Consider the following 27,369-nt stretch of genomic DNA (forward strand, 5'->3'; position numbering starts at 1 on the left):
TGTAATCCTTACTTTATCTGGCGAGGTTAGACTTAGAGTAATTGAGGGAAGTGAAGTAGGGGGTAGGAGAGGAGGGTATCTAGGCCTAAGTAGAAAATATTTGATCAAGTACTTTATAGTGTCTTCCATTTGCTTGCTGCACTTATTGAGTCTAAGTCTACTCACTGCAGTCTACTGCACACTTTTACTTTAAGATATATATATATATATATATATATATATATATATATATATATATATATATATATCCTAACTTATGGATACCTGTGAACAATACATGACTATTTCAATGGACATAATGAAAGCTTTTGACAATGTGAATACCATGTTTTCTTTAATTTTTTTTTTAATTTATAAAAAGGAAACACCGGGGGCCAGGCGGTGGTGCATCTGGTTAAGCACACACACTGCAGTGCACAAGGACCCAGGTTCAAGCTCCTGGTCCCCATCTTCAGGCGGAAGGCTTCATGAGTGGTGAAGCAGGGCTGCAGATGTCTCTCTGTCTCTCTCCCTCTCTGTATTCCCCTCCCCTCTCAATTTCTGTCTGTCTCTATCCAATAATAAATTAATTTAAAAATATTTTTAAAAAATGAAACATTGAAAAAGCCATAGGATAATAGGGGTACAACTCCACATAATTCTCACCATCAGAATTCCGTATCCCATCCCCTCCTCTGATAGCTTTCTTATTCTTTAACCCTCTGGGAGTATGGACCCAGGATCATTATGGAGTGCAGAAGGTGGAAGGTCTAGCTTCTATAATTGCTTCCCTGATGAACATGGGTGTTGGCAGGTTGATCCATACTCCCAGCCTGTCTCTCTCCTTCCATAGAGCGTCACGGCTCAGAGGAAGCGTGGCTCCAGGACACATTGGTGGGGTTGTCTGCCCAGGGAAGTCCGGTTAGCATTATGGTAGCATCTGGAACCTGGTCGCTAAAAAAAGAGTTAACATATAAAGCCAAACAAATTGTTTACTAATTATGAACCTAAGGGCTGTAATATTGCAGATGAAGATTTGAGGTCTCCATTTTGAAGATAGCTAGTAAGGCTATTTTAGTTATATTCCAAAGGGCCCATGACTATACTAGTTTCCATGTTTTCTTAAATATTTTGACTCTATCATAGAAAGACACTTGAGTTAAAATGTGTATGATGATGATTGGTCCTTATTTGACATTGCCTAGTGTTATTTATTGTTTTCTCTTTCTTTTCCCTTCCTAGATTTTGATCCTGCTCTTGGAATGATGACTGGAATTCCACCAATAACTCCGATGATGCCAGGCTTGGGAATAGTACCTCCACCAATTCCACCAGATATGCCAGTTGTTAAGGAGATTATACACTGTAAAAGCTGCACACTATTCCCTCCAAATCCAAGTAATATTCTGCTTTTTCTCTACACAAGTTATGATGTTTTGGTGTCTAAAAACACTTTTTTTCCCAAAAGAATATGTGGACACATATATGTCTTTTTAGTTTTATTAGTTATTTAATAGTGATTTACAAGAAAGATAAGGGAGCCTGGTGGTAGCACACCTGGTTGAGCACACATGTTCCAGTGCACAAGGGCACAGGTTTAAGTCCCCGGTTCTCACCTGCAGGGGGAAAGCTTCACGAGTGGCAAAGCAGGGCTTCAGGTGTCTCTCTGTCTCTCTTCCTCTCTGTCTTCTCCTTCCCTCTGGATTTCTGGCTGTCCCTATCCAATAAATAAATATACGATAATAAGGGTATAATTCCACAACATTCCCACCACCAGAGTTGTGTGTCCCCATCTCCCTCCACCTGGAAACAAGTTCACAGATAGGGGTTGACTTTACATCTATATTTATCTCTCTATATCTATATATATTTTGCATACTTCTTCTACAATCCTGCCTTCACTTCATTTTTAAGTCACACCTACACCTATTATTACTTCTGAGTGTCCTTCCTTTTTTCTCTTCTTTCTCAGATTAGTGAAACAGTGCCTGACTTCCTCTGATGTTTTCCAGATTTGGCTCTTTTTTTTATTATTTGCTTCCTTTTTAGTGATAGTATAAAAACAAAGATTTCCTAGTGACAAACATTTCAGATCTTGATAGAACTGGGGTTCAGCATCCTCTGGTCATCTCCCCCTAACAGTTACCCATTCTGGGAGTACTGAACAAAATTATTTTGGGGATACAGAATGAAGGAAGTCTCACTTCTCTAATTGCTTCTCCACTGGACATGGATATTGGCAGGTCAAACCATACTTCCCAACCTGTTTCTGTCTTCCCTAGTGGGGTAGGGCTCTGGAAAGATGAGGTTGTGGGACATGTTGATGAGGTCATCTGGCCAGGGATGTCAGGTTAGAATCATAGTAGTATCTGCAACTTGGTGGCTGAAAGGCAGTACGATATTAAGGAGGACAAGATGTTTGATAAATAGGAACCAAAGACTAGAAATAGAGCAGATGATAATAGGGACCCAAGGATGGGAAAAGAAAAAAAAAAACTAGGATGCTTATTTTATATATGATCCTAGAGGTCTAAGACTTTAGAAATTTTTACTTGAACTTGATAGCTAACATGGCGGTGGATTAGATATATTGTCTTGGAGGATGATATCGAAGTTGAGAATAGAACTTAAAAGCCAGATTAGGGGGAGTCAGATGGTGGCGCAGCGGGTCAAGCGCACGTGGTGTAAAGCACAAGGACCAGCGTAAGGATCACATTTCGAGCCCCAGGCTCCCCACCTGCAGAGGAGTCACTTCACAAGTGGTGAAGCAGGTCTGCAGGTGTCTGTCTTTCTACCCCTCTCTGTCTTCCCCTCCTCTCTCCATTTCTTTCTTTCCTATCCAACAACAACGACACTGATAACAAAACAAGGACAACAAAAGGGAAAATAAATTTTTTAAAAAGTCATATTAGGGCAGTGTAACTCCCAAACTTGAATATATATATGTCTGTTAACCACATTGATCTGATCTGTGGACCATGTATATTCATATTTATTGTAGGAGCCTGTAAAACCTCCAAATCCCTATCAATCTGAGCTCACAGTACAAGGTCACAGCTTGGAACCTTCCAGGTTGCACTCATTACAGGACAACTTCCTCGAGTGGCAGACCAGGATGACCCAAGTTCTCTTCAGAGAGTGGGGCAGTCTTTATTATTGTTACTTTATAGTGAAGATCCAGGAGTGGTCCAAAAGGGCTTATGATGACTAGTGACCAGTGATGGGCATCCTATTTGTACAGAAACTTTACCTAGAAAACAGGAGACAGGAAAAATTTCTCTTACTAGGCCAAGGTGAATTTTTTTCCACTGAACAGTAGATTTCTCTGTGCTGGTTGCAGTAGAAATGATAAAGGATGTTTCTAATGTCATCTAGTAAGGAATTCAAGTGTGTTGACACAAAAGGAGGTACCTGACACAAATAGCTCAACATTGTGATTTGCAGTCTCTCTTTATTATGACTGGCCCACATGCTGACAAGAGCAGAAAGTGAGTGAGGTCTGAGCCTGCCTACCTGAGGCACATGAGAATATATATTTGGTGCTGAGGACCCTTCAGTGCTACCAGCTATTCACACATCACTCAAACTGTTGCTATTCAATTGATGGGCTGTGATAGACAGTGAGGTGAGGTTCAGCTTGCTGTGAGGGCAAAGAGAAATACAGAGAGTAAGTCAGACTACTTGCAGTTATTCAGTCAATGCATTTCATGTGAAAATGATCTAGGGACGTATCTTGTCAGGAATGAATAGGTTTCTCCTTAGATTCAAAAAATACCTGCAAAGTTTTGGTGGCTGCATTTCAGTAAAAATACAGCCATAACGGCAATTGACTCAGGTTTTTTTTTTTTTTTTTCTCTCTGGATCTCTTCAGGGTTTTATATGCTTTTAAATGGTCAGAAACTACTTTTGTATGTGACCAAAGCCTCATTACAGCTTTTTCCACAGTTCTAGTAGTGGTGGGTGTCCTACTTAAGGGAGTCTCTATTAGACCACTGAGAAATTAGAGCTGTTTGTTAAAGGACACGCTTGGGTTCAGATCACAGATCAAATGAACTTGCTTTTCATGATAAACATGAATTTCTGACATGTGACTTCAGACAGTTATTCATCTCCTGCTTTACGTAAGAATCAGATAATCATGGACTCAGATCCTGGCAGGGGCCCAGATTCTACTGAGTCTTATATCCAAGAGAATTTTAGACTCAGTCAGACTGGCCCCTTTTGCTAGTGGAAAAAAAATGTACTTAATACCTTACTCAGTTCTTGGAATTTGGTCCTTCCTTTCAGAAAAATAAGAAATTGAGGGATTGGATAGGGATAGATAGCGTAATGGTTATTCAAAGAAATTCTACTGCCTGAGACTCCACAGTCCCAAGTTCAGTCCCCATGCACCACCATAAGCCAAGTGCTCTAGTGAAATGAATAAAGAGAGAGAGAGAGAAAGGAAGAGAGAGAGAGAGAGAGAGAGAAAATGGAAAGAAAGAAAGAGAGGAAGGAAGGAAGGAAGGAAGGAAGGAAGGAAGGAAGGAAGGAGGAAGGAAAAATAAAAGGAAAATAAAAGAAATTGAGGGGCTGGTAAAAAAAACTCACTTGAATAGTATGCTGCTTTGCCGTGTGCATGACCCAGGTTTGAGCCTAGCCCCCACCACATTGAAGGACGTATCTGCCTGCCTATCTGTCATCTATTAAAAAAAAAAAAAAGGAAAAGAAGGGACTGGACAGTGGCACACCTGGTTAAATACACATAGCACCATGCTCTAGGACCCGGGTTCTAGCCCCCACCTGGAAAGATTCATAAGTGGTGAATCAGGTCTGCAGATGTCTTTCTCTCTCCCTCTCTACCTCCCATGGCACTCTCAATTTTTCACTGTCCTATTGAATAAAATATAAAAATAAAACAGAAAGGAAGGAAAGAGAAATGGCTGCTGGGAATGGTGGACTCATAGTGTAGGCATCAAGCCCCAGCAATCACCCTGATGGCAAAAAAAAAAAAAAAAAATAGAAAAAGAGAGAAAGAAAGGCAAGAAATTGAGGAGACCAGCATCCCAAAAGACCATCTTAGGAGAAGAGCTAGTAGCTCATTGGAGAGTTGGGGAATGGAGAGTAAGATGGCTCTGTTAGGTCTTACCCACCAGCTCAAGTAGTATTTCCTAGAACTGCATTTAGTGCTTAGGTGTATAAGCAGCATTGTTGTAGATATAACTGGGAAATGAACTTTTTCTTCCTCTCTTCCAATGTATTACTTTTTGATTAGCAGAAACTGTGCATACATAATAATACCTTTTTTTCACTTCAAAAGTGAAGAATTTAGGCATTGCCAGTGTCAAAGCCTTCGGCTTAATAAAAAAGTAAAAGCTTGATGATTTATTTAACCAAGGACTTATCATGTAGTCAACTTGAACTAGGCATTCATTGTCTCCATCAAGTTTAACCTAATTGAATAGTGCATGGCATGCAATGTCTAGGTTAGATACAAGCAATAACTTTGTAGAATGCTCAGTCTCTAAATTTTAAAAGAGTAACACAGATTCCTCGAATAAGTAACTGACTGACTACACTGTTACGCAGTCTTTAAATGAATGTAGAAATGCATGACTTAAAAAGGCTCTAACTTTTCATAGTCCTTAGTAAAAAAAAAAAAATTAAAAAGAACAGACAAGTATCTCTCAAATTTATTTACCTTTTCCCACCTTCAATCTTCTCAGTTCTGAGCTGGAAGAGCTATTGAGTCAGAGAAAAAAATGTTTTGCCTTCATGGTTCAGTCCTTAGGTTCTTCATCTTTTGTTAAGATGAAGATTACAACAGAGTAATTCATGACAGTAAAGTGGTGGCTTCTGGGAAGGAACCTAGATTCAAAAATCACAGTCCTGACAGGGCTTAAAGTAAACTAGTGTTTTGTTTCCTTTGTAGAAACTTTGAATTGTATTAAAAGGAGGGACAGATTAATTGGCTAGAGGAAACAATAAATAAAGATATTCCCCTTAGATCTCTGCTGAAAGAATGGCAGAAGTGTCAGATTTGCTAGTAACCCCAATCCATTGTGAAGGTGAGATTGGAAAATCAAGAATCTTATTATTAATTAAGCTTATTTTCTCTAGAATCTACCAGTCCTGTCTAATAAGACTTTGATTAGAAACCCCACAGTTTACTCTTGCCTGTATCTGATATATTTTCTTGCACTCATTGGCTTCTGAAATACCTTTCAGCAGTAAGAGTCTTCTACTTAACGTCTCCCATAATGTCTGTTTTAAGTTCCATTGCTCTGTTATATAAATATATCTTTAACTGAGATTACCCAAGGGGGCTAGGGTGGGATTTGGGAGACCATTTAATGGGATAAGAGTGGCTGAGGTCACTGGAGACTTTATAGATCAAGAAAGAAAGTAGAGCACCCTGAGGAACTTCAACATTTCAAAATTTCATAGAGATGAGTTATGCTATTGATCACCCCTTAGCAACTGAAGTACTCTGAAGATTTCATCTTTACTAGCTAATCCCAGCTCTTCCTAAATCTTCATTAATCCTCTCTTCTTATCTCTTATAAAAACTGACTTTTTAAGATTTATTTTAATATTTACTTATTTGATAGGACAGAGATAAATTGAGAGAGAAGGGGAAATAGAAATAGAGAGAGAAAAACAGATAGCTGCACCACTACTTCAGCACTAGTGAATCTTCCCCCCTGCAGCTAAGGAGTGGGGGCTTAAGCCAGGTCAATGAGCATGGTTATGCATGTGCTCAACCAGGTGTGCCACTACACAGCAATAACAAAACTGTTTTAACAACACTAGTGATGTTACAATAAGTCCAATGGTCCCTTCATTTATTTATTTATTTTTATTTATTTTTTATATTTATTTATTGGATAGAGACAGCTAGACATTGAGAGGGAAGGAGGTGATAAAGAGGGAGAGAGACAGAGAGAGACATGTGCAGCACTTTTTCACCACTCACAAAACTATCCCCCTGCAGATAGGGACCGGGGGCTCTAACCTGGGTCCTTGTGCACCGTAACATATGTGCTCAATCAGGTGCACCACCACCCGGCCCTTTTATGTTTTTTTTTGTTTGTCTGTTTGTTTGTGTGTGTGTGTGTCCAATAGTCACTTCTCAAATTCTTTTTATAACCTGAAAGTGATATATAATGCATTTGATTATTCTTTTCTCCTTAATGTAATTAACTTTTTATTTTTTTTTACTTTATTGGGAAATTAATGGATTATCATATAGTTGTTGATACAGGGGTATAATTTCTTATCTCCTTAGGATCAGTATCTGCAAAAAAACTCTTACCCCCAACTTAGGTCCATTTCCACCATCATGCACCAGGACCCCAAAGCCTACTCTCCCAGCCCCATCCCTCTTACTCCTTCTCCACAGTCCTTTGCTTTGGTTCATGACACCACATGCAGTTCAAATTTTACTTTGTGTTCCCTTTCTGTCCTTATTCTGTCTCACCTATGAGTGAGATCATCCAGTATTAATCCTTCTCTTTTTGGCTTGTGTCACTTAACATAGTGGCTTCAAGTTCCATCCAAGATGAGGCCAAGAGATGACTTCATCACTTTTAGCATTGGAGTACTAGTCCATTGTATATATCTATGCATATACCATAGCTTTCTTGGCCACTCATCTGCCATTGGGCATCTGGGTTGCTTCCAGTTTTAGCTTTTACGAACTGTGCTGCTATGAACATAGGTGTACATAGGTCTCTTCAGATAGCTGTATTCGCTTCTGTTCTAAAAAGTCAATGACTCAAACTAGACTGGAGATGACATGTACAAGGCTCTTAAAGATAAACAGTTCGTGAGTAACTGCACTGTCCTGGAAGCAACATCCTCTGATTCCCAGGAATCATAGAGGACAGCAAATGACAGCTGTCTGGCCTACCATTACTTTTCTTCACAGGGTAGTCATCAGAGTTTTAATGCTTTCCCAAGTAGCATTTTACTGTTGGTGTTGTAAGAGGAGGACAGCACCCTTTCTCTAGCGATCTGGTCTGGGTGTGTGGAAAAGTGTCCTGGAGCTTTTAAAAAAGAAAAAAGAAAAAAAAAGAGCAGTTTGTTTGCATTTTACCATATCAGTGCAGGCAGACCTCATTTGGGTTCCCAGGGCTTAGTTCAATAAAGAGAATTAGAAAAAGTGGGTAAACTGACCAATAATCAAGATTTTCCAACCCTCTGATTATTTCCAATCAGGTGGAATTACACTGAAATAAATCTAACCCTGGCTGATTTTCTAGGGGCCCATCAATCTTGGGCTGTCTATTAAAATCAGCTTACAGACAGACTATGACCCACATAGTCAATGGCTGCCACCTCTCCAGATTCAAAGGAGGTCTCGAAACTTTACATCAGGCTCAACCTGACACTGTTGACTGGCTACAGAAGAAGGGCAAACGCTAGAAGAAGAAGCTCAAAGACTTTGCAGCATGTAAATTCTGGCAGACCAGCTGAGTGATCTGTGATTCTCCTTTGAAAATCAGGGTTGACTTCTTTTTTTCTTTTACAACCAGAGTGCTGTTCAGGTCTGGCTTACGGCGGTGCTGGGGACTAAACCCGGAACCTTTGGTGTTTCAGGCATGAAAATCTCTCTCCACAACCATTATGTTCTCTCCCCAGCCCTCCTCTGAAAAATCAAGATGCAAGTGGTGATGAGGTCCGCTATGCTGTTCCCTATCTCACTTCTCATGGATCAGCAGTGACTCTGATCTTAAAGCTGATTGCCCAGCATAGCCCATGAGAGCGGGTGTTTGGATGATTAGACATGCCGGAGGCTCCTCCTGTTTCATTACCTAAGATTAGAGTTCTTTATACTCCCAGTTATCTTGACTCTTAATACATGGGAGTTTTCTGTTTCTCCCTCTGGAGTGGAGATTGGGGTGTTACAAGAGCTTAACACACTGCCTGATTAATAGGTAGACTTTGAACTCGTTTTGCTATAAAGTTATCATTGTTGTGCCCAGATCACTGTATTTCAGTGGGATTAGAAAATCAGGTCCAGACAACAAAGTGCTTTGAACTGTTAATTAAAGAACAACTACTAGCCATTAAGGAAGATAGTGCACCCTATTGCCTTGCTTGGTGGCATACACCTAAATCTCAGCAAATACTATCAAAGAGACTGTCTACGTTTACCCAAATAAAGTAAATAAATCCCCAGCATTCTTGACACTACTCTTAGTGGCTCTTATGCTCCTTTACTTAGCAATCAACCAAAGAAGCATCACAGAATCTAAATAGGATGATGACTTCACCACAGAATGTATAAAGTCCACAATATGGTAGGGGAAGGAGCTTTTGTCTCTTCATATTAGATATCACTGCAACAGTAGCCACCTATTCCTTAGTCTCTCAGTGGATCGAAAAGTAGACCTAAGCAAACTCAAATGATATCTACAGTGATTCTTTCCATTGATTCCCTTTAAACCCTAAAGTTTGGGAAGCTTTTAATTTTTTTTCAAGGCAACCTTGGGATCTTTCCCCATATTTGTGAAGTCACAGAGCATAATATAGTTGTGATGATATCTGATTTTTCCCATTGGAAGGCTTTTTCCTGTGTCATGTTCTAGAAGTAATATGAAGGTTCCGGGGGAGTCGGGTGGTAGCGCAGCGGGTTAAGCGCACGTGACGCAAAGCGCAAGGACCTGCATAAGGATACCCTTTCGAGCTCCCGGCTCCCCACCTGCAGGGGAGTCGCTTCACAGGCGGTGAAGCAGGTCTGCAGGTGTCTATCTTTCTCTCCCCCTCTGTCTTCCCCTCCCCTCTCCATTTCTCTCTGTCCTATCCAACAATGACGACATCAACAACAATAAAAAAATAATAACAAGGGCAACAAAAGGGAAAATAAATAAATTTAGAAAATTATAAAAAAAAATAATATGAAGGTTCCATCCCCTGCAACTTTGAGTGTTGTTACAATGCTTCTGCCCTACATGATACCTCTCCTCTATTCCCCAGCTTCCCTTTCCTTCCTATCTTTTTCTCTCTCTGCCTCCTTCTTCCGTTTGCTTCCCTCTTTCCTTTCTTTCCGTGATTAACAGTGTGAAAACATGGATTCAATGTATCAGACATACAGTGATCCCATTTTTTTTTCAGTCATTCCACTGGACAAAGACTTTATGGTAACTTCTACTACACAGCTTACAGCACTGCTGTGGACTTTGTGGAGTGAATTTAGAGATAACACAGAGAATGGTGCCCTGCACTCTAGTTGCTTTTGACGCAGCTCTCCCAGCTCTTCATCATTTCCTTCCCTTCTGGTTTTCTCATTCTTATAAGACACATAACTAAATATTTAGGGGTCATGGTGCCTGGTATGATGCATTTGGATCAGCAACAAACTCATATCTGTATGTCTATCTGAGAAAGAAAGAGGATGCTTTGTAACAAAATATCAGTAGTTACTGAATCTAAAAAAAGAAAAAGGATTTTTTAGGAATTTATTATACTTTTTAGAATTTCTGCTGTTAATTTATTTCAAAAATCATTTGTGTGGGGACAGAGATTAGATTCTCAACGCATTAAAACAGTAAAATAATTTAAAAGAGTAAGGAAAAATATTTTGTGTACCCCTCGTATCCTATGGTTTTGTTAATGTCTCCTTTCTTAAATAAAAAATATATCTATATATTGTTGGGGAGGAAAAATATATCTATATATTGTTGGGGAGGATAATGGTTTACAGTGTAGTTGTTGGCTCATGGGTACTGTTTCTCATCTCCCATGATAAGAGTCTGCAGAACAATTAAGAATTAATAGAGGACTTTTTTGTTACTGAGTTTGGTGTGCTCTTGATATATTTTGGTTGTTAGCCTTTTGTTTGAAAAACAAATGACCAAGGCTTGGGCAGTGGTGCACCTGGTAAAGCTCACATAGTTACTATGCACAAAGACCCACTCAAGGGCCCTAGTTTGAGCACCCGCTCCCCACCTGCAACAAGGGTGCTTCATGAATGGTGATGCAGGGCTGCAGGTGTCTCTCTGTCTCTCTCTCTCTCTCTTTTTCCTGCCCTCTCAATTTCTCTCTGTCCTATCGAATAAAATAGGGTGGGGGAGGTATAAAATGGCTGCCAGAAGCAGTGGATTCATAGTGCTGGAACCGAGCCCTACCAATAATCCTGGTGGCAATAAAAAATAAAATACAAATAACTCCATCCAAAAGTGGGAAGAGGATATGAACAGAATAGTCATCAAAGAAGATATCCAAAATGTTAACAGACATGTGAAAAAAATGCTCCTAGATGTTGATTGTCAGAGACATACAAATTAGACAGTAATGAGATACCACTTCACCCGTGTGAAAATGTCATACACCAGAGAGGATAGCAACAACAAATGTTGCAGAGGTTGCTGGGGCAAGAGAACCCTCTTGCACTGCTGGTGGGAGTGTAAATTGGCCCCACCACTGTAGAGACCAGTTTGGAGAACTCTCCAGAAGGCTAGAAATGGACCTAACCTATGACCTGGCAATTCCTATCCTGGGGCTATATCCTAAGGAATCAAACACACCCATCCAGAGAGATCTGTGTGTACTTATGTTCATAGCAGCACAATTTGTAATAGCCCAAACCTGGATGCAACCTAGCTGCCCATCAACAATTAGTGGCTGAGAAAGTTGTGGTATACATACACAATGGAATACGACTCAGCTATGAAAAACTATGAGTTCCCCCTTATTCACCTCATCATGGATGGAGCTTGAAGAAATCATGCTAAGGGAGATAAGGCAGAAAGAGAAGGATGAATATGGGATGCTGTCACTTATGGACAGAAGTTGAGAAATAAGAACAGAAAGGGAAAACACAAAGTAGAACTTGGGCTGAGTTCGGTGTGTTGTACCAAAGGAATGGATTCAGGCAGGGAGGGTTGGTGATATAGCACAGTGGTTTCTGTACTAGACTTGTCCCAGAGGTCCCAGGTCAATCCCTGCACTTTCATAAGCCAGAACTCAGCAGTGCTCTGGTATGTGTCTCTCTTTCTCTCTCTTTCTATCACTTTGTATCTCTTATTAAAATATGATAAAGAAATATTTTTAAAGAATAACAAAAATACTGTGGTCTGGGAGGTGGCACAGTGGCTAAGGCACTAGACTCTCAAGAATGAGGTCCTGAGTTCAATACCCGGTAGCACATGTACCAGAGTGATGTCTAGTTCTTTCTCTCTCTATCTTTCTCATTAATAAATAAATAAAATCTTTTTTTTAAAGAATAAAAAAAAAAACACTGTAAGCTCCAGGAATCTCTTTACTGCATTTTACTGGTTGAATAGAAATAATGAAAGTGCCAGAAGAAACTTCTTCATAGACACACTTGTAAGACAGACAGTCTGTCTTAGCAAAGTGAGGAGAGCAGAAATGCTGAGGCCCAAGGAAGCTCCCAAATCATCTGCTTGCCAATTTGGATAAGAGTCAGGTGGAGACCTTGGCCTCATCTACAAGTGAGACAAATTTATTTTTGCATGTGAGCAGTAATCACTGGTTGTTGAGCTCTCCAAATCTGCAGCTGGGAGAATTATTGTTAAGAGTTGAATGGGAAAGAACGGATTACACAAAATAAATCCGTGCAGATACAAAACCAACACTAGGGGAAAAAAATTAAACCTTGACCATCATGCTTTCTTTTGCTAGACTATGAACTGTAGGACTTTGCATGGAAAATGCCTTAATACCTATAAATAGCAACAAGGAGCTGGTGGATATAAGCTTTCTATGTGGATGAATAGAAAGCATATTTTTAAGCATAGGGGGGATCATCTCATTAAGTAGGTTTTTAATGACTCTTGATGGCCAAATCTGTCTGACTTTAGTTAATGATTTCCCAGATGAGCTTACGTTCTCTGCTGCCTTTCATACTTCCCTCGAAATGCTGAATGATTGGCTCTGGACATCATCTTTCTAGCTAGGAATTTGAGAAAAGTCTCACTGGTGTGAAAAAATAGATATAAAAACTGAAAGGGATGGCCTGTAATCTAACTGTGTCAAGGCATTCTGATAGCTATAAATAGTTGTGTTTTTTTTTTTGTAGTTTCACTCTATCATTGTCAAATTAATAATGAAACAGTTCTTCCATAAACATGAACAGAGAGAAGGTAGTTAAATACAAACTGAATTAAAGAAAGCCTTCTCTCAAGGGACTCTGATTCTTCTGAGAGCTCCTGAAAGAGTTTAAATTGAATGAGATTTCCCACTCAATTCACCCTCATTGTCTCCTATACAAACAAACGAAGATTTTAATTCTTTCAGTCCTTGAGCATAGTCTGTCTTGCCACTTCTTTGTCTCTTCTTCTATTTCTTTGAACAAGACTCATAATATTACACCAAAGCAAAAGACTCTGGGGAAGAAGGGAAAGGGAATATGTAGAGATGGAATTTGGGGCTATTGGTGGATGATGGTAAAAAAATAACCTCAGTTGACACCTATCACAGGGAGATGATAAGTTGTACCTATGTGTCAACAATTGTACTATCAACTGTTAAGCAACCAATAGACTCATTAAAAATATAATGAAAATTGAGCATGGGGGTGCCACAATAAAAAATAAAGACCAAGGTGGGGGGGGGAAATGTGGATGAAATGGACAGTCATACTTGAGTAATTATATAGCCTGTAGACACCATGGTCACCAAACCACTAAATAAAATGATTTCCAGGTTTGTGCAATGAGCTTGCATCAGAGCAGAGAGATGAGCACATGAGAAGCCACATGGTTACAGCACTCTTAGACAAAAGTGTGATGGGGGTGTTACAGAGGAGCTGTCTCTGGGACATGTTTGGTTTCTAAGGGGTCAGTCCCAAGTCAGTGTGTTAACTTCAGATGTTTTTGCACTTAGATCTTCCACCCCCTGCAACCCGAGAAAGACCACCAGGATGCAAAACAGTCTTTGTGGGTGGCCTTCCTGAAAATGGAACAGAGCAGATCATTGTGGAAGTGTTTGAACAGTGTGGAGAAATCATTGCTATTCGGAAGAGCAAAAAGAATTTTTGTCATATTCGCTTTGCTGAGGAATATATGGTGGACAAAGCCCTTTATTTGTCCGGTAAGTATTGAATTGTTCGGACCGTTTCCACCTGATACAGTGAAGAGATTGGGACTTAGTATACATGCATCTGTGGAAGCTCAAGTTTGAACTTTATGGTGCCCCCTTTTGCCTTCAGACATGGAAAAAATGCATTTTGTCATTACTATCAACTTCTCCCTTTGAAATTTCAATAGCTCCCAATTATGTGCGGACTGGCTCCCAAACTACTTACTTCAGGCCTTGATCATTTGTTCTAGCTCTCAATGCCATCTCCTGGTCATTCCTCCTTCCTCCACATATCATGTCACAACCATACTGAACTATTGAATTGCCATGGCGTTTTAAGACTTTTCCTCTGACTAGGATTATATTTTCATGCCCACCCATCATACATAGAGTTTTATATTCTAGTTCTCTAGCTCAACAAAACCGTCTCTGGAAATCTTTCTGTTACTTCTCTCCCACTATGTTCTGGGCAGATTGGACACCCCTTCCTCACTAACATGGCACCTATAACACCATGCTAGAAATGTCTCTTTCTTTTTAATATTTTATTTTATTTTTGCCACTAGTGTTAGCACTGAGAATGGCTGCCTATATGACTTCACCATTCCCAGTGAGATTTTTTTTTTGATAGGGGGCTAAGAAATAGGGAGAAGAAGACAGAGAGGGGCTGGTGCAGTGGCTTACCTGGTTGAGCACATGTTACAGTGTTTAAGGACCCAAGTTTGAGGCCCCAGTCCCCACCTGCAGGGGTAAAACTTTGCAAGTGGTGGAGCAGGGTTGCAGGTGTCTCTCTGTATCGCTCCCTCTCTGTCTTCCCTACCCTTTCAAGTTCTGACTGTCTCTATCCAATAAATAAAGATAATAAAAAGAAAGGGAAAAAAAGAAAAGAAAAAAACAGAGATGAGGAGAAACCTCTGCAGCACTGCTTCACTCTTGGGAAGCCCCACCCTCCTTCCCAGATAAGGCTTGAACTATAGTCCTTGCACATGGTGATGTGTGCACTCTACTAGGTGAGCATCACCTGTCCCTTTAAATAGCTCTTCTTTTTTTTTCCTCTTTATTTTTTTTAATTTATTTAAGAAAGGAGACATTAACAAAATCATAGGATGGGGGGGTACAACTCCACACAATTCCTGCCACCCAATCTCCATATCCCATCCCATCCCCAATAGCTTTCCCATTCTCTATCCCTCTGGGAGCATGGACCCAGGTACATTGTGGGTTGCAGAAGGTAGAAGGTCTGGCTTCTGTAATTGCTTCCCCGCTGACCACGGGCCTTGACTGGTCGGTCCATACTCCCAGTCTGCCTCTCTCTTTCCCTAGTAGGGTGGGTCTCTGGGGAAGCAGAGCTCCAGGTTGCATTGGTGGGGTCTTCAGTCCAGGGAAGCCTGGCCGGCATCCTGATGGCATCTGGAACCTGGGGGCTGAAAAGAGAGTTCACATACAAAGCCAAACAAATTGTTGAAGAATCATGAACCCAAAGGCTGGAATAGTGGAGATGAAGTGTTGGGGGGTACTCACTGCAAACTCTAGTGTACTACTGCTTTCAGGTGTATATTTGCCCTGGTTTATGGATACATGTGAACATATACTCTATCTCCTGGAACCTGGTCTATATCTAGGTTTTGGGACTTTGTTAGGAAGTGAACCACCTGGAATGGAGTTAGAGAATACTATGAAAGGAAAGGTCTCACCCGAGTGATGAAGCTGAAAGGTTGTCATTCCACACCTGAAGTCTCTGTACACAGTCTGAAGTGAAGCATGCTGGGGTGGCACTCGTTGGTGTTGACTAGGTTGTGATCAGCAGATGCAATATTATTTGATAAGAGTTGGGAGAAGCATACGGGAAAGTGGGCCCTACCCTAGGGGCCCAGGACTGGGGGAAGTTTAGGCTCTATAGTGGAAATGTGAGGTTCCTGATGTCTTAGGGTTCAAGAAGACAATGGATAGCTCTTCTTTTGTCTGTCTCCCTGATAACATGTGAACACTTTAGGGGCTAGAACTGTGTCTTGACTTTGAATCTCCATCACCTAACACATAACCTAGCACAAATTCAATGTTCAAAATAAGTTGTACAAGTCAGTTAATTACCAAATATGTATTAACAGCTAGGCAAAATGCTAGTTTGCTCAGGGTATAGCATAGACTGTTACAGACAGCCTGCCATCAGGGATAGAATATTCTAGAATTATAAAAAATATCATATAAACTAATTTAGATCAGGCACTGATAAGTAGTACTATGAAGAAGGGAAAAAGTGGCCAATGTGTCTAAGGTCATTAGGAAAAGAAGTCTTCTCTAATACTAACATTACAACCTGAACAATATGAGAACAGTTGTTATGTGAGCATCTAAAGAAAAGGACTTGGTGTGTTGAAGCGGAGAATAATCTTAGCATGACTGAAACATAGTAAATGAAAGAGAAGCAGTGAAGTGAAATGAAGCCTGAGAGGTAAACTGTACCAAATCACACAGAGTCTAAGAGTAATGAGTTTATTATTCTGCAGTGGGAAGCCATTCAATTTTTTTTAAGGGGTATAGTAACACAATCTGGTTTACATATTAGAAATACCACTTCTGGGTGTGACCAAGGGTAGTAACAAGGAAACGGTTTAGCCAACTGTAACATCAATATAACAAAGAAGTGATAGTGGCTTCTATACCATGATAGCTGGAGTGGAGACAGGAAGAACAATTTTGCAGATTATCTCTTGTTCAAGTTAAAGGTTCGTATCTGAGGAGATTGAGGCAAGGAATTGGAATGATTTCTGCTAAATATTATAAAATGAAGTCCTTTGCCTTTTGGTGTGCTTTGAAGATAAAGTTTCATAGCTGATCCTTTGATTATTGGTATTGTTCTTTAGGAGGTAGTAGATAAATACACACAAGGATGAAAAGGAAGGTAACTGGAAAGAGAGTAAACCAATTAAGTACTTAATTGTGTAAGAGTTAATAGTTGAACAAATTGGAACCACGTGCTAGACATTTTATGACAGACTCTTCATTCATGTCACTGGCATTTGTTGTTGAGTATCTCCTTTGTGTAAACTATTTTATTAGAGGCTGTTCAGAGTAGAAAATGAGTAACATTTATTTCCTGCCCTTAATAAAAAGGGTCAGTATGCAATCATTCATTGATTTATTAAACAAATAATTTGGCACCAAACATCCCTCAAGCATATTAACTGCGGATAATAATAAGGGATTGAAAGTTATAAGCATTGTAGGAAAGTTATGGCTAAAATGTCATGGACATTCAGAGGAGAAAATATGTATTTATGACTCATAACTGGAGGTACTAACAAGGGTAGCATTTGGACCAAGTCTTGAGCAAAGAGAAGACATTCACATCTTGAACATAGTTACAGCAAGAGCAAATGTGCAAAGATGGTACTTTCTGATGAACATTCAAGGCAACAGTGGGTGGTTCTTTGTGTTCTGAATAGATAGAAGAAGAGGAGAGAAAGCATCAGTTAGTACTTGTAAAGGACTGATAGTTGAGTCACTGGTGCTTAGGTCATGGTGACTTGTTGAAGAATTTCTTGAATGTAAAAAAGATGGTTATTAGGGAGGGAGTTGGGCGGTAGCGGGTTAAGCGCACGTGGTGCATCCCGGTTCAAGCCCTCAGCTCCCCGCCTGCAGGGGAGTCGCTTCACAGGCGGTGAAGGAGATCTGCAGGTGTCTGTCTTTCTCTCCCCCTCTCTGTCTTCCCTTCCTCTCTCCATTTCTCTCTGTCCTATCCAACAATGACAACAACAATAACTACAACAACAGTGAAAAACAACAAGGGCAACAAAAGGGAAAATAAATATAAAAAAAGGTGATTGTTTCTGAAAAAGTAACCTGACAGCTCTGTGCCAAAATGGACTTGAGGAGCGATGAGAAAAGGGTAAAGTAAGTCAGAAGCCTGTTGCAGTAGGACAGGGCAAAGATAATGCGGGTTTGAACAGTAGACTGATAATACGGGGAAGGAAGCAGCTATAGAATACTTTACTGCTAAAGACTGTAATAGTGCAGATGAAGGTTTGGGGACTTTATTGGGGAGTGGAACGGCTGGAATGGAATTAGAGAATACTATGAAAGGAAATGTCTCACCCAAGTGATGAAGCTGAAGGGTTGTCATTCCACACCTGAAGTCTCTGGTCACAGTCTGAAGTGCAGCATGCTGGGGTGGCACTCGTGTTGATTAGGTTGTGACCCGCGGATACAATATTATATGATTTGAATTGAGAGCAGCTTGCAGAAAAGTGGGCCCCACCCTAAGGTTCCAGGACTGGGGGAAATATAGGCTCTATAGTGGAAATGTGAGGTTCCTGTTGTCTTAGGGTTCAAGAAGACAATGGATAGTTATTGTTATCATCACATTATTTGGTCATAGGGTTAACTTTGGAAAGTCCCTTTGATAGGGTTTGGGGTATAGTACCCAGCATCTTGTATATAGCTGTGCTACCAGTTGCTTCTATTCTCCCTGGTCTAGGCTTTTGGGAGAGAACATATCAAAGACAGCCTATGTATTAAAAAGACTCAGTCTGTGTTTTAGGCTCCAGGACATTGATGGGGTCATCTGCCCAGGGAAGTCCAGTTGGCATCATGGTAGCATCTGGAATGTGGTGGCTGAAAAGAGAGTTATCAGATAAAGCCAAACAAATTGTTGACTAATCATGAGCCTAAAAGCAAGAATATTCCAGATGAAGATTTGGGGTTTCCGTTTTGGAAAAAGCTAGTAGTTCTATTTTAGGTATATTCTAAGGGGCCCATAACTTTACTAGTTTTTGCCTGAGCCTGACATCTAATATGTAGGTGGACCCAAGTTATTATGTGGGGAGATGGTGGCATAGTTGGAAAAGGACTGGAAAGCTGGATCAAGGAAGAAAGGTGATGGGGTGGCCTGGTTATGACTAAAGAGTCATCATTAAAGTCTCTTGTCCTTATTCAGCTTTTGCAGTCCTTACTTTGTCTGACAAGGTTAGCTTTGGAATGATTGAGGGACATGGAGCTAGGTGAGGAGGGTATCTAAGTCTAAATAGAAACTGTTTTATTAGGTACTTTATGGTGTCTTTTTAGGTCTTTCTACTTGCTTGCTTCATTTATAGACTCACTACAACTGTTGTGCATTTTTGCTTTAAGGTATATATTTTCCCCTAACGTATGGATACATGTACATATGCCCTATCTCATCGGCCCTGGTCTATATCTAGGTTTAGAGGTTTTGTTAAGAAGTGCACCACCCAAAATGGAATTAAGGAGTCTTATGAGCTAGGAAAGGTCTCACCAGAGTAATAAAGCTGAAGGGTTGACATTCCATGCCTGATGTCTCTGGACACAGTCCAAATTGAAACTTCTGTGTGATGTTATGACTGGCATTCCTGAAATTACTCAAAGACAGAATAGTTTAGGGTTACCTTGTCAATTTATTTTTTTATTTTTATTAGGATGTTAATGGTTTACAGTTGATAGTAAATATAGTAGTTGGTACATGTGTAAAATTTTTCAGTTTTCTACTTAACACTCTAACCCCCTGTCTAGGTCCTCCTTCACCATCATGCCCCAGGATCTGACATCCCCAATTCCTTTAATTTAGTGCAATACACCAAACCCAATCCAAATTCTGCTTTGTGTTTCCCTTTTTGTTCTTAATTCTCAACTTCTGTCTATGCTGAGGTCATCCCACATTCATCCTTCGCTTTCTGGCTTGCCTCAATTTTTTCCAGCCCTTGGTGCTATGTAAGGCCCATTCTTGATTTTACCCAGGGAGCCTTCCTCAGTTAGATGCAAGGTTACAAATGAAGGAAAGAACTGGACTGACCGGCTCATCAGTTAGTCTGTTGTCATCAGAAGTAAGACTGTCATCGAAGTCCTTTCATGGTTCACCTTGCTGGTAGTGGGAAGAGAATGTGGGGTTATGTGGTCTCTTGAAGCAGCTGCATCTGTATCTGGAACACAGAACTCGGAGAGGTACTTAGAGTTGTTCACTCACAGGACTACTCTATATTCCTCTCCCTCTCTCTTCACACGTAGGTTACCGCATTCGCCTGGGCTCTAGCACTGACAAGAAAGACACAGGCCGGCTCCACGTGGATTTCGCACAGGCTCGGGATGACCTGTATGAGTGGGAATGCAAACAGCGTATGCTAGCAAGAGAGGAGCGCCACCGTAGGAGAATGGAAGAAGAAAGACTGCGCCCTCCATCCCCACCCCCGGTGGTCCACTACTCAGATCATGAATGCAGCATCGTTGCTGAAAAACTGAAAGGTACAGAAAGCATTCGAGCTTCAGAATTAAAATAACTCTAGGGAAATTGAATAAATATGCATGTGTTAAATAGCTGCCCAACATCTTAAATGTTTTAAATATATTTGGTGGATGTGTATAAATATATTTGGCTTGTATGTTTTAAATCTATTTCTGTTATCCTTTGAATTTCCTACTAACAGGTTCCAAGCATGTGTTGTGTTGGAGTGTTACAAATAGGTAGGTGTAGGTAGTAACTCAAGAACCAGAAGCTGTGTGCATCTTACCTGTGTCTCTTCTTCTTCACCTCCTCCTCCTCCTCCTCCTCCTCCTTCTCCTTCTTCTTCTCATTCTTCTTCTTCCTTCTCTCTCTCTCTCTTCTCTCTACTCCTCTCTCTCTCTCTCTCTCTCTCTCTCTCTCTCTCTCCTCTCTCTCTTTTTCTTGACCTGAAATTGTCTTCTAAACATTAGGTAACTAGTAAGCAGTAGGGTTCTGACATTGTCTTCTAAACCTTAGGTAACTAGTAAGCAGTAGGGTTTTTCCACTTTTCCATATCAGAGAATCAGGATGATAGAACATGGGTTTTTCCACTTTTCCATATCAGAGAATCAGGATGATAGAACATATTGTGAAAGAAAGACAAATCATAGCTTTGAGTACATGTTCCTTCAATCTAAGCACTCAAAACTTCAAATTGGTAATCAGATTGAACTTTAACAGTGGGTTAGAATTGTTAATACATTTCTTTTTTAATTTATTTTTTATTTAAGAAAGGATAAATTAACAAAACCATAGGGTAGAAGAGGTACAACTCCATAATTCCATCCTAGCTGGATCACTTTCTAACAAAGTCCCAAAACCTAGATATACACCAGGTTCTGTGAGAGAGAGCATATGTTCACATGTATCCATAAACAAGTGCAAAATATATACCTGAAAGCAGAAGTACACTAGAGTTTGCAGTGAGTACCCCCCAACACTTCCTCTCCACTATTTCAACCTTTGAGTCCATGATTGCTCAACAATTTGTTAATACATTTCTAATAATGACATGCTCTTTGAAATATTAAATCTCTTAAAAGCTTAGACCAGAGATAACAGAAGCAACTGGTGGCATTACTCTATAAGATACTATACATAAATAGCAGAGAGAGAGAAAAAAACACTGGTAAAACCCATTTACAGATGAGAAAATAGCGACCCAAAGAATGCTAATAATGTACCATCTTCTTACTCAAAGGCTTAACTATCATTATAATAAAAGATGACTGTTTAACCATTTAAAATGTACCACTTATTTCACACATTAATTATGGATAAATCTAGACATTAATAATAAGACTACCTTTGGGGGCTGGGCAGTAGCACTCCCAGTTAAGCGCATGGACCAGCACAGGGATCCCAGTTCGAGTCCCCGGCGCCCCACCTGCAGGGGGGTCACTTTGCAGGCAGTGAAGCAGGCCTGCAGGCGACTATCTTTCTCTCCCCCTCTGTCTTCCTCTCCTCTCTCAGTTTCTCTCTGTCCTATCTAACAACAATAGCAGCAACAACAATAACAATACCAACAATGGGGGGGAGATGGTCACCAGGAGCAGGGGGTTCATGGTACAGGCACCGAGTCCAGTGATAACCCTGGAGGCAAAAATAAATAAATAAACAAACAAACTACATTTTCTTTAGCTTGGGTTCCCATTTCTGTTGCTTAACTCCCAGGACCATTTTGCTAATTTAATGCTAGTCACCTTTCCTGGCCTCTTGTGTAAGCAACTTAAATCTAGTCATTTTCATTTTCCTTTTCTGAATATGTTTGTTTTTTTAAATTAATGCTGGTATTCCATCAGTCTTACTTCTGATCAACCCAACTCTAAAGGTTTCTGTTTTTCTTGCTTATATGCTTTAGACTCAACAAGATGTTGCTAATTCCGTCTTCCAAATAGATCTCACTCACCAAAATGTTTTGAAATATAAAGGATTCACATTTGAATTTTTTTTGGGGGGGGGTTTGGATTGATTTTTCTTCCCTGTAAGGGAAAAGCAGAAAAATATGAAATTTGTATTTTCATAGAGACACAAAATTCATGGTACATTTTGAAAAAAAATACTAAAAAGGCTAAAAGCATTGGTAAGATGCTAGGATTTGCCTGTTGACATACTAAAGAGATCACGTTGAATTTTTTAAATGAATTTTCTGGCTGTGTAGACTTCAAGAGAAGTAAGAAATGAACACCAGTATAACTATATGCAGGTAATGAAATGTAAATAATCTATAATAGTGAGGCCAACTCTCATTATAGGCACACCTCTGACATTGAAGATTCTAGTTCAGACTACCACAATAAAGTAAATCTTGCAATAAAGCAAATAACACTATTTTGGCTCCCTAGTGCATATAAAAATTATGCTTATAATATACTATAATCCAAAGTGTATAGTAATAGCATTATGTCTAAAAGAATGTTTGTATCAATTTAAAATATTTTATTACTTTAAAGGTAAAGCACAAAGTAAGTATATTGTATTGGCAAAATAGTGACAATAAACCTTATCAATGCAGGATTGATTTAAAACATTCAATTTGTATAAAGTGAAATATCTGAAGGAGCCAAGCATTGATATACTTGGTAGAGTAGACATGTTACAATGCTCAAGGATCTAGGTTCAAGCCCCTGGTCCCCACAGGGGGAGAGTTTCATGAGCCATGAGCCGTGAACCCTGAAACAGTGCTACTGGTCTCAGTCTCTCTCTCTCTCCCTCTCTCTCTCTCCCCGTCTCTCTGTCTCTCTTACGTACTCACTCTCCCTCCCTCTCCCTTTCTGACCCCTCCCTATCCTTGACCCCTCTCTATTTCTCTATGTCTCTGTCAAATAAATAAATGAATAAATAAATGAATAAATAAATAAATAAATAGTGAAATATCTGTGGAGCACACTAAGAAGAGGCACATCTGTATATGACCACTGACAATAGAAGAGGCAAGAGATTCAAATTGCTTGGCACAGATAATCCCACTGGACATCAGGATCTATGCCCCTAGAGAGGGTCATAGAAACCCCTAGAACTGGCCTTCAATAGGATGCTAACACATTCTCCCTTTCAGGAGTCTTTAACAGCAAAGTGTACCAGTGGCTATTTCAGAAAGCTTGACTAGAAGCTTTGGAAGAGTTGTACTATTTTTTTTTTTAACATCAGAAGATAGATCCTATCTAGTCGCAGAAATCTACTTGGAGCATTCCTGAGGCAAGAGAAACAAGATGTGGAGAAATACAGAAATAGAATGAATCGCATCAAACTAGATTGTGACTGGGACTAAGTGCTAAGCCTAGAGCTATGCACTGAATACAAGAACGACGTTATAAAAGGTCAAAGATGTGTTTATACCTTAAGAATTACCCATTTGATACTCCTTAGGCCCCTTCCAACACTATCATTCCATGGATTCAGGACAAAGTGACTCAAATTCAAGTTAAATTCAGGACTCGAGTTTACTTATCCTTATTACAAAACAGGAACCAGAGAGAAAGAGTTCACCAGCTCAGGCAGGTCCCCACATTGCACATAACCCAGGTTCAAGCCACACGGGACATGCTGTGGCAGTTAAGGAAGCTCTGCTACTATGGTCTGGATTTTGCTGGTCTCTGTGTGACTCTCTGTGTTTCTCTGTTTGCCTCACATATACATTTGAATGAAAAAAGAGGCTCAGCAGTGAGATCATGCATGCACTCGGCCCTGGCTCCACCAAAGGGAGGGTGGGAATTGGCAGGAATGGGCTGGGGTGATAGCATAATAATTATACAAAAAGACTTTTTTTATGCCTGAGGTTCTGAAGTCCTAAGTTCAAATTCCCAGAACCACCATAAGCCAGAGCTGAACAATTGTTCTGGTGTGTCTGTCTATCTGTCTGTATATCTATCTCTATGTGTCTCATTAAAATAAAATAAATAATTTGATGTATATCTCTGTTTCTCTATCTGTCTGTTTAGCTGTCTATCTCTGTATCTCTCAGATTAAAATAAATATTTTTAAAAATAAAGACTAGAATTTCAAAGTTTTACCTCTAGGTCATACCTTACATACATGTACACATAATCAAAGCTATTATGAAATTTGCTGGTTGGAGACATAGCATAATGGTCATGCAAAAAGATATTCTTGAGGGGGACCAGGCAGTGGTACACCTGGTTAAGCGCACATATTACAGTGAACAAGGACCTGGATTCAAACCCCTGGTCTCCACCATCAGGGGAAAAGCTTCACAAGTGGTCAAATGGGGCTGCAAGTGTCTCTCTATCTCTTTCCTTTTCTGTCTCCCCTTCCTCAATTTCTCTCTGTCTGTATCCAATAATAAATGAATAAATAAATATATTATTTTTTAAAAAAATGTTCTTGACTGGGGCTTCAGATTTCCACGGACAATCACCAATACCACCATAAGCTAGAGCTGGGCAGTGTTCTGGTTAAAAAATAAAAATAAAAAAGCATTTGTGATATATGAAGATTATGTCAATAGGGAAAACTTTTTAAGGAGAGTAGAAAAAATTCTTCTAACCATTCTTCATAGATAATAACCAACTTGACTGCTATCTGAATTTCATTGGGGGGGCTGTCTGTGTGTGTCCTATGTGCATGGACTAATGCCCTCTCGTCCCCAGAATTTCCTTTAATAATCACAGCCAGAAAGTTACAGTGGCCTCCTTACCAGCACTGGGAAAAAAACAGAGATGCCACTAAAAGTGAATTGTTTTTTTCAGATGATTCCAAGTTCTCAGAGGCTGTGCAGACTTTGCTTACCTGGATTGAGCGAGGTGAGGTCAACCGTCGTAGTGCCAACAACTTCTACTCCATGATCCAGTCAGCCAACAGCCATGTCCGCCGCCTGGTGAATGAGAAAGCGACCCATGAGAAAGACATGGAAGAAGCCAAGGAAAAGTTCAAGCAGGCCCTTTCTGGAATTCTCATTCAGTGTGAGTAGAAGTCAGAGTTCTGCTGGGAGGCTCAAGAGCCTCAGGTTACAGAACCGTCTATGTTCAAGGACAGGGCTCCCTTTGCTATATCGCCAAATATGCAAGCTCCAATTTCACAGCATACATTGGGCACCTCCTGTTTTCATTTCCTATGTTGTATCAACTTCATCTCCCTAGAAACACTGACACTTCCACCCAAATTGTGAATGTTTACTTTGATGTGTTCTTTTTTTATTAATTTCTATTAGTGATTTAACAATGATTGACAAGATTGTAAGATACAGGGGTATAGTTCCATACAGTTTGTACCACCAGAGTTCTGTGTCCCATCCCCTCCACTGGAAACTTTATTCTTTATCCCTCTGGGGGTATGGACCAGAATTCTTTATGGGGTGCAGAAGGTGGAAAGTCTGACTTCTGTAATTGCTTCTCTGCTAGACATGGGCATTGGTAGCTCAGTCCGTATCCCCTGGCCTGTTTCTATCTTTCCCTAGTGGGGCAGGGTTCTGAAGAGGTGAGACTTTGGGACACACTGGTGAGTTTGTCTGTCCAGGGAAGTCAGGATGGAATCATTGTAGCATCTTCAACTTGGTGGCTGAAAGGCAGCAAGATATAAAGCAGGACAAATTGTATAATAAACAGGAACCCAAAGGTAAGAATAGAGCAGATGAAATTAAGGGTGTTCATGTGGGAAGAAGCTAGGAAGTCTATTTTAGGTATGTTTCAAGGGACCCATGACTTTAGTAATTTTTGCCTGATCCTGATAGCTAACATGTAGCTGGACTAAAAATATTATTTGGGAAGATGGTGTCAGGAGCCAGGGGGTGGCACACCTGGTTGAGTGCACATGTTAGCATGTGCAAAGACCCAGGTTCAAGCCCCTGGTTCCCACTTGCAGGGGGAAAGCTTCACAAGCAGTGAAATAGGTCTGCAGATAGCTCTCTGTCTCTCTCCCATATACACCTCCCTCCTTGATTTCTCTCTGCCTCTATCTAATAAATAGCAAATAAAAATAATTTTAAAAAAGAAAAAGTTTTTTTGTTAAAAAAAAAGGAAGATGGTGTCAGAGTTGAGAATAGGGCTAGAAAATTGGATCAGGACAGAGAATAGCTCCTAAACATCAGGAAAATATATAAATACCATTAACTGTTTGCCCCTTCTATCTGACCCAGGTCCCCTATATATTCCTATTTAGCACAGGAGGTTGTATGATCTCTGAGTCCCTATTAGTTTGAGCTCCCACTTCATGGTCACAGCTGGGAACATTTTAGGCTGCACTCATTTCAGGATCCATCTTCCACTAGGGGCAGAGTAGGCTGACTCAGCCTCCCTTTGGAGAGGGAGGCAGCCCCTACCATTGCTGCTTTATAGTAAGGGCAAGGTCCTGGAAAGGCCCACAGAGGGCTTATGATGATGTTCCTGACGGAATTAAGCATTGTTGGTGGAATGAAGGATCTATTAGAGGATTAGGCCCATCATATCTATGTGGGAATCCAAGGATTCCCTCACTAGAGCCCTAGGTAATGGGGTAGCCTGGTAGTGACCAAAAAGGCTATCATTAAAGTGAGCCAGTCTCTTGCCCTTATCCAACTTTTGTAGTCCTTTCTTTATCTGACGATGTTAGACTTATTCCCTGTTGTTAAATCATTGAGTGTCATTTATTGTATTACGTTTATTTGTTCTTAAAGTAAGTCGCTCCAGGACTCAGCAGAGAGTTAAGGAGTCCATGGCTGAGAGTAAATATGACATCAACATTTGCTTTTTTCCTTCAGATTTGATATTCTTGTCATACAATCTGATTTTTAGGCATTCCATTTTAGTTATAAATGTGATTTCATCTCCCATTGTGGTGCAATAAAAAACACAATCTGTTATTTATACCCCCCTTTTTTGTTTTCCATCATCCACATTTCTTTCCCTGGACATCATAGACACTGGGACAGGATAAGAAGTCACTGAAATGACATATCTTTCTTTCTTTCTTCCTTCCTTCCTTTCTTTCTTTACTTCTTTTTAATATTTTGTTGGGGGTATTAATAGTTTATAATGAATACAGTTGTTGATATATGTGTACAATTTCTCAATTCTCTACAAAACACTCTCACCCCAGTCTAGATCCTCCACCATCATGTATCAGGACCTGAAAACTGCCCCTGCCCCCAAGTCCTTTGC

The 27,369-nt window shown here is 40.2% G+C and overlaps 1 protein-coding gene and 1 long non-coding RNA gene across 10 annotated transcripts in view; both read left to right on the plus strand.

The window, feature by feature from the left end:
• The window catches only part of LOC132535807 (uncharacterized), a 651,000-nt gene that overhangs the window by 533,089 nt on the left and 90,542 nt on the right, over window positions 1-27,369 (plus strand). The gene's annotated exons all lie outside the window — the stretch shown is intronic.
• Window positions 1-27,369, plus strand: part of ENOX2 (ecto-NOX disulfide-thiol exchanger 2) — a 385,476-nt gene that overhangs the window by 304,096 nt on the left and 54,011 nt on the right. For all 9 annotated transcript variants that reach the window (XM_060183083.1, XM_060183076.1, XM_060183079.1 and 6 more), the window contains 4 exons: window positions 1,222-1,377; window positions 13,810-14,016; window positions 20,023-20,256; window positions 24,985-25,197. In XM_060183083.1, the coding sequence (XP_060039066.1) occupies window positions 1,222-1,377; window positions 13,810-14,016; window positions 20,023-20,256; window positions 24,985-25,197 (810 nt within the window). The remainder of the gene's footprint in view (window positions 1-1,221; window positions 1,378-13,809; window positions 14,017-20,022; window positions 20,257-24,984; window positions 25,198-27,369) is intronic.

Source organism: Erinaceus europaeus, chromosome X (genome assembly GCF_950295315.1).
Source record: "Erinaceus europaeus chromosome X, mEriEur2.1, whole genome shotgun sequence".
In the NCBI taxonomy this organism is placed as follows: Eukaryota; Metazoa; Chordata; class Mammalia; order Eulipotyphla; family Erinaceidae; genus Erinaceus; species Erinaceus europaeus.